The sequence below is a fragment of the Penaeus monodon genome, unplaced genomic scaffold (genome assembly GCF_015228065.2).
Source record: "Penaeus monodon isolate SGIC_2016 unplaced genomic scaffold, NSTDA_Pmon_1 PmonScaffold_101, whole genome shotgun sequence".
In the NCBI taxonomy this organism is placed as follows: domain Eukaryota; kingdom Metazoa; phylum Arthropoda; class Malacostraca; order Decapoda; family Penaeidae; genus Penaeus; species Penaeus monodon.
Window position 1 is genome coordinate 187,800 of NW_023638715.1, and position 7,973 is coordinate 195,772.

Genomic DNA, 7,973 nt, shown 5'->3' on the forward strand with positions numbered 1-7,973 from the left:
ATATATATATATATATATATATATATTATTATATATATAATATATATATTATGTGCCGCACACACGCACACACACACGCACGCACGCACACACACACACACACCACACACACACACACACACACACACACACACACACACACACACACACACACACACACACACACACACACAACACACACTATTCAATATATGTATATATATATATATATATATAATATATATATATATATATATATATATATATATATATATATATATATATATATATATATATATATATATATATATATATATATTGCTACACCAGTGGGTCTTTGTCTCTGTGGGAAACATGTGTTAACATGAAAAGGATGACCTGGGCATGTGTTAACATGAAGGGACCTGGGCAAACATGACGCAACTGGCTGTGTGCGGAGGAGCGGAGGAACAAGCCAAGAGAGACGGAGTTGGGTGCTGTTCCTGTGAAGACCTCGTGTGTGCCCTTGTCACCTGATAAACTTTGTGTTGCCCTGTTATAAGCTGTGACATGCTGGTTTCCCCCTGTATTGTGCCTATAGAAAAGTGTACGGGTAAATAACTTGTGTAAATAAAGGAAAGACTGTCATTCTGTGTTTATTTCGTGCCCTGCCTCGCCACTTGGCGTTTCCCCTCGTGGTGTTCTGGGACGCTGTGGTGCTCGGTGCCTCTTGGAGCTGTTCAGTGTTCACGACCCTGTGGATAGCACGCCCTCTGCCTAGCCTGCCTTGTGTTGGTGGCAGAGAGACGAGGCGGTCGGCGTAACAATATATATATATATATATATATATAGATATATAGATATATATATATAATATATATAATATATATATAAATGTGTATATATAGTATATATATATATACATATATATATATATATACATAATGAATATATATATATATATATATATATATATATATATATATATATATATATATATACATATATATATATATATATAAAAGAGAGAGAGAGAGAGAAGAAAAAAAAAAAAAAAAAAAAAAAAAAAAAAAAAAAAAAAAAAAAAAACATAACATAAATAAAAAAAGCACTTGAAGAGAGGGAAAACACTAGGTGAAGAAGGAATTAGTATAGACCTTATAATCGATGCAAGACAAACTGCAACAATGAAACTAGCCAATCTTTTTTAATAAATGCCTTCTCACCGAAAAAACTCTGAAAGCCTGGAAAAACGCAACAATTATTTTGATTCATAAAAAAGAGTATAGAAAAGATCTGAAAAACTACCAACCAAGCCTCCTTTCAGCTACTTACAAACTGTTCTCAAAAGTCATCACAACTCGCATCTCCAATAGTTTGGATTCTAACCAGCCTAGAGAACAGGCAGGCTTCCATAGTGGATTCTCTACAACAGACCACATCCACACACTCACCCAAATAAGAGAAAAATAAAATATAGGAAACCCGTGTATGCATTCATCAATTATGAAAAGGCATTTTTGACTGTACAAATACCAGCAGTAATAGAAGCTATTCATAGACAGGGAATAGAGGATGTATATTGTAAAATATTGGAAGATATATATGAAGATGGAACAGCAACCATCAAGCTCCACATGGAAACTGATAAAATACCAATTAAAAAAGGTGTTAGACAGGGCAATACCATCTCACCATAACTGTTTATAGCTTGCCTTGAGGAAATATTCAGGAACCTAGAATGGAACAGAAAAGGTACCAAAATAGGAGACAAATATCTAAACATTCTAAGATTTGCAGATGATATTATTCTCTTCAGGGAATCTGCAAATGAAATGTAGCAACTAATAAACGATCTGAATAGAGAAAGTCTGAAAGTTGGACTTAGGATGAACAAGAATAAGACTAAGATCGTGTGGACAAGTGGACAAGTATATATACCTAGGATAAATTGTATAGACAAACAGATCTAATAAAGAGGAAATTAAGTGACACATCAATCTAGCCTGGAGCACCTTTGGCAGACACAGTAACATACTAAGAGGCTCCATGCCATTATGTTTAACCCAATCACCCCGGATTTATGTTCTGTCCCTTGTAGGTTTTTGTGAATTTTGTTACATACAGATGTCCACATGTGCTCAGCCTCCAAGGAGTCTATCAGTAGGCCATACTGACGGATTTTGATTTCCCCATTCCTTGAATTGGCGGGAAAATGCGTTTTTCCTTTTAATAAAATTTGATTTTCAAACTTTTATTATTGTTATTGATGTTATGATTATTAAAGTATTATTAAAATCTTGTTAACATTAATACAATGAAATAATGCAAAAGATCCTTTCAAAAGTCAAGGAAAAGGGTAAACAGGTGAGAAAGGTAGGACTAATAAGTGACCCTGGATGCTAAGCACTTGTAGAGCCATCTATGTGTGAATACAATAAATAAACCTGTGTTACAGTGGGCATGGCATCTATTCTTGCCAAACGTGGCGATTGGGTTAAAAAGAAAAGTCTTTACCCAATGCATACTCCCAGTTATGACCTATGAATCAGAAACATGGACTAAAATCAAATTACTGATGAGGAAACTAGTAAGTACCCAGAGAGGAATGGAGGATGATGCTGGGAATTACCCTCAGAGATCATATGAGGCCGATGTGGATCAGGGACCAAATAAAAGTGGAAAATATATATGGGAGCATCAAAAAGAAAAATGGCAATGGACAGGTCATATATGTCGGAGACAGGATGACAGATAGACAAAGAAAATAACAGATTGGATTATAGATAACATAAAGAGGCCAAGGGCCAGACCAATGACAAGATGGTGTGACGAAACAATGAAATATGAGGGCCAAAATAGGAAACAAAAAAATGCAAGACAGACAAAGTTGGAAAAGATTGGGAAAGGCCTATGTCCTGCAGTGGATTGATTCAGGCTGATGATATGTATATATAAATGTGTGTGTGTGTGTGTGTGTGTGTGTGTGTGTGTGTGTGTGTGTGTGTGTGTGTGTGTGTTTTGTGTGTTTTGTGTGTGTACCCTATATTATATATAACATATATATATATATTTTAATATATTATATATATATATATATATATATATATATATAAAATTATATAATATATTTTAAAATATATATATATATATTAATATATATATATATATATTATTATATATATGTATATATTAATATATGCACACCACACCCCACACACACACACACACATATATGTATATAATAATATATGTACACACACACACACACACACACACACACACATATATTGATGTGTGTATATATATATAATATATATATATATATATATATATATATATATATATAATATATATATATATATATATATATATATTTTATATATATATATTATTCATATATATAAACAAAAGATGGAATAATGTAATACCATATTGTATAGATATATAACAACCCTCCCTGACCAGGCCTCAAAACCTAGATAAATTTGGAATGGAACAGATGACTATACTAAAATAGGGATCTAACTACTCCATAGACATTCCCTTCTATTTAAAACTGAGTAAGATGAAGGTTTTTAACCCATTCCCCATAAACTTGGGGGAAAATTTGATCTAGAAATTCAAAGTTTTAAATATATATATATATAATATATATATATATATATATATTATTATAAAAAATTATATATATATATATATATTATATATTAAACACACACACACAACACACCACCACACACAAACACACACCAAAAACCACACACACAAAACACACAAACAAACCACACACCAACAAACGCTATTGGAAAAGCTTGTTACAATGTATACTACCTGCCAGAATAATGCAACACAACATGTGTATGCAATGCATCTGCAAGGTGTATGATGTGTCGTTAAAGGTTCATTCTAATGTAACTATCAAAGAGCATGAACTAGCACTTCACCCATTCAGATGATGAGGTCTCTAATTTATATTTATGTAATATTAGTGGCTGTGTAGTCCCTGTTCAATTAGAATTATTATCATAATTGTAATTTTTATTACCATGATTATTCCTATCATAACTATCATTTTTCTTATAATTAACATCGTCATTAGAGTAATTGCTGTTGTTATCTAAGCACATTCATGATTATCATGAATACTGTGACTATCATCACTATCATTAAAATTTTAAGGCAATTAAGAAAAGAAATTAGTTGTAATGAAATACTAGTAATGTTACTCCTAATGATAGTGATAATAACAAGAATATCAGTAATTATAATAATAGTTGAAGTAAACAAGTTAAAAGGACACTTTTCTATCTCAGGACCCTATTCTCCCGCCAGCCCCGGAAGCACAGGTTTTATTACAGAAAATTTAATATTATGAAAAGAAAATTTATTGACATAAATAACATATTATTACAAGAGGTTATGGAGTCTGTGCAAGGAAAGCAGTCTATTGGTATCTGGATAAAGCAAATTAAATGACAAATATAGACATTAGAAATAAACAAAAAAGCTAAAAATGCTTATGCAGAAAAAGTGAAAATAATATTACAATGGGGAGGCATGGAGTACTGTCACTGTAAACAAGTGTTCATGTGTGCCTGGCTTACAAGCTGCACACTTGTCAGAGTGGTCATTAAAGTAAGCCTAATGCCTGTTTTTTGGGGCCAATGTGGGCAGTGAACATCAAGACCCCGTAAAATTGGGATGGACAATAGTGTCATCCACTTAATAAAATTTTATTTTTGTTATTTACACATATATGGCTTTACAGGCGCTTAATCATCAAGGAGTCAGTTATAAGTCTAATCTATCTCACCTGTTTACCCATTTGCTTGACTTTTGGATAGGTTCTTTATATATTAAATCATTGTCTTCAATATTGGCAAGATTTAAATAACACTTTAATAATCATACACAAATAAAATAATAACAAATCGAATCATTTTATTAAAGGAAAAAAAACATTTTCCCCCCCTTTTAAGGAAGGGAAATCTGGGTAGTATGGAGGGCCTTTAAAAATAGATCCCGGGGACCCCCACCTCACTCCCCGCACATTTCCTACAGCTGCCTCACACTTCCTGCAGCTGCACTTCCATGCCATGTGTCCAGTTGACGCTCACTGCTTGTGCCCAATGATGACCCAGTTTTACTCAGTTCATATCCAGCGGTCAACATGATAGGGTCAGTGCAGCCTTTGCCCTTCAGGGATGGCTGGCCGGACACATGACCCCAGCGCTTACTCAAGGCATCATCTTATGTGTTCCATTCACCGCGTTGTACTTTTCCTCAATAAAAAGGGTCAAGCTGTTATAATAACTAGGACTACCCCTGCAAGCCATTGTATTAAGGTTCATAGCCTTTTACAAACAGTCACTAGGGGGGTATGAAGACCCCTTTCGGCTGAGCCATCGTATGTAACAAAAAAGCACAAAAAAAAACAGGGACAAAAGAAAACTGTGGTGGTTGGGTTAAAAGTATCTGTAAACTATTTCCAAAGATGAATGTCCCTTAAAGGTCATAAAAGTTTGAAAGAACTTTCATGTACTAGTAGTAAAAAAACATAGCAGCATGATAAAGGCACAAAATTTTCCAAAAACAAACAAAAAAATTTTTTTAACACAAAAGTATTTCTCAAACAGACTTAAATAAGGCATAACAAAAAAAAAAAAAATTTCACAGTCTTGACACAATCACTTACCTCTAGTTTTCTCATAGCTAAACAATACACAGTCTTGACACAATCACTTACCTCTAGTTTTCTCTTGTTGTATTTCTTCTTATAAAAATCAGCAAAAAGTTGCTGTGTTATCACCATACTTGAAGGCAAGTGGAGCTCTGTCAAGTGGCTGGGGAATAGCCGTCTTAGTCATTTTCGTAGATTTCTAATGGAAAGTTTTTTTGCCTCCTTGTTTTTGAAAAGGGTGTCTTCTTCAAAATTTAAATAATCAAGCAACTTGGGAAAATTACGTAGGGGTTTGAGATTTATTTTTTCGGGTCGTTTCTGGGGTTTGTTTTAAAAACCATATATAATTTTTTAGAATATCATACAAAGTGCAGGAAAAAAAAAAAGATTACAATAAAAAAAAAAAAAAAATAATTAACCCAATGTCAGAATGGCAAGACTACAATGCCCTGCCCACGTAATAAAATTTATCATTGCCTTCACATAAGAGGCTCTACAAATGCTTATCACTGAGGATTTGCTATTAGTCTGACCATTTTATTGTTTTTCCTTTTCCTTGTTTTTAAGATTATATCTATTATTTTAGATGTTTTAATATTTTTACAACAATTTAATAGGATAAAAAAAATAAAACATGTCAAAAAACAGTTTTGGAAAGAAAAAAAAATTTTTTCCCGCCCCTTCAAGGAACTGGGAAATAAAGGGGTGGTCACTGGGCCAACCCCTGGCTGAGCACAGGGAGCCTTCTGGTGTAACAAAACCCTTAAAATCTAAAAGGGGACAGTACATAAGCCTGCTGACATTGGGTTAAAAATAATGGATTCTACAATTGAAAATATGGAAAAAGGGGTCCATTTCTATAATAATAGTAAAGTAATTACTAATCCAACATCTACAATGATACCTGTAGTTTATGCAGACTGTGTGTGTGCATGTGCATACGTGTGTGTGTGTGTGTGTGTGTGTGTGTGTGTGTGTGTGTGTGTGTGTGTGTGTGTGTGTGTGGTGTGTGTGTGTGTGTGTGTGGTGAGTGTGTGTGTGTGTGTGTGTGTTTATATATATATATATATATATATATGTATATATATATATATATATATATATAAAATATATATATATATATATTTATTATAATACATATGTTTTATATATATATATTATATATATATATATATATATATATATATATATAAGTATATATATATATATATATATTATATATATATATATATATATACATATAATATATATATATTTTATATATATATAATATATATATATATATATATATATATATATATATATTATATATATATATATATATATATATATATATATATATATATATATATAAACACACACACACACACACACACTCACACACACACACACACACACACACACACACACACACACACCACACACACACACACACATACACACATACACACACGTATGCACATGCACACACACAGTCTGCATAAACTACAGGTATCATTGTAGATGTTGTATTAGTAATTACTTTACTATTATTATAGAAATGGACCCCTTTTTCCATATTTTCATTTGTAGAATCCATTATTTTTAACCCAATGTCAGCAGGTTTATGTACTGTCCCTTTTAGATTTTAATGAGTTTTGTTACACACAGAAGGCTCCACGTGTGCTCAGCCAGCGGTTGGCCCTAGTGACCACTCCTGATTTCCCAGTTCCTTGAATTGGCAGGAAAATTTGTTTTTCTTTCCAAAACTGTTAATATTGACATTGTTATGATTTTTTGTGATATGACTATTAAATTGTTGTCAAAATATTAATAACATCAATAAAATAATAGATATGAATCTTAAAAAATCAAGGAAAAGGTAAACAGATGAAATAGGTCAGACTAATAGCTAACTCCTCAGTGACTAAGCATTTGTAGAGCCATCTATATGTGAAGGCAATAGATAAACTTTTATTACAGTGGGCATGGCATTGTAGTCTTGCCATCTGCTGACATTGGGTTAATTATTATTTTTTTTTTTTATTGTAATCTTCATTTTTTTCTGCACTTTGTATGATATATCTCAAAATTATATATAGGTTTAAAACAAACCCAGAAACAGACCCAGAAAAAATAGACATCTCTAACCCACCTGACAGTAATTCTTCCCAAGTTGCTTGATTATTTCCCATTTTGAAGAAGACTACCCTCATTTCAGAACAAGGAGGCAGAAAACATTCCATTAGAAATCTACGTAAATGTACTAAGACAGGCGTATTGGCCCAGCCACTTGACAGAGCTCCACTTGCCTTCAAGTATGGTGATAACACAGCAACTTTTTGCGATTTTT

At 32.6% G+C, this 7,973-nt stretch overlaps 1 protein-coding gene across 1 annotated transcript in view; it reads left to right on the top strand.

Annotated features, from left to right (window-relative positions):
• The window catches only part of LOC119568606 (cullin-4B-like), a gene marked incomplete at its 3' end in the record, with an annotated part of 61,959 nt that extends 53,993 nt beyond the window's left edge, over positions 1-7,966 (top strand). Inside the window, 1 exon segment of the mRNA XM_037917143.1 lies at positions 7,842-7,966. Within this exon segment, the coding sequence (XP_037773071.1) occupies positions 7,842-7,966 (125 nt within the window).
• Between the last annotated feature and the right edge of the window lie 7 nt (positions 7,967-7,973).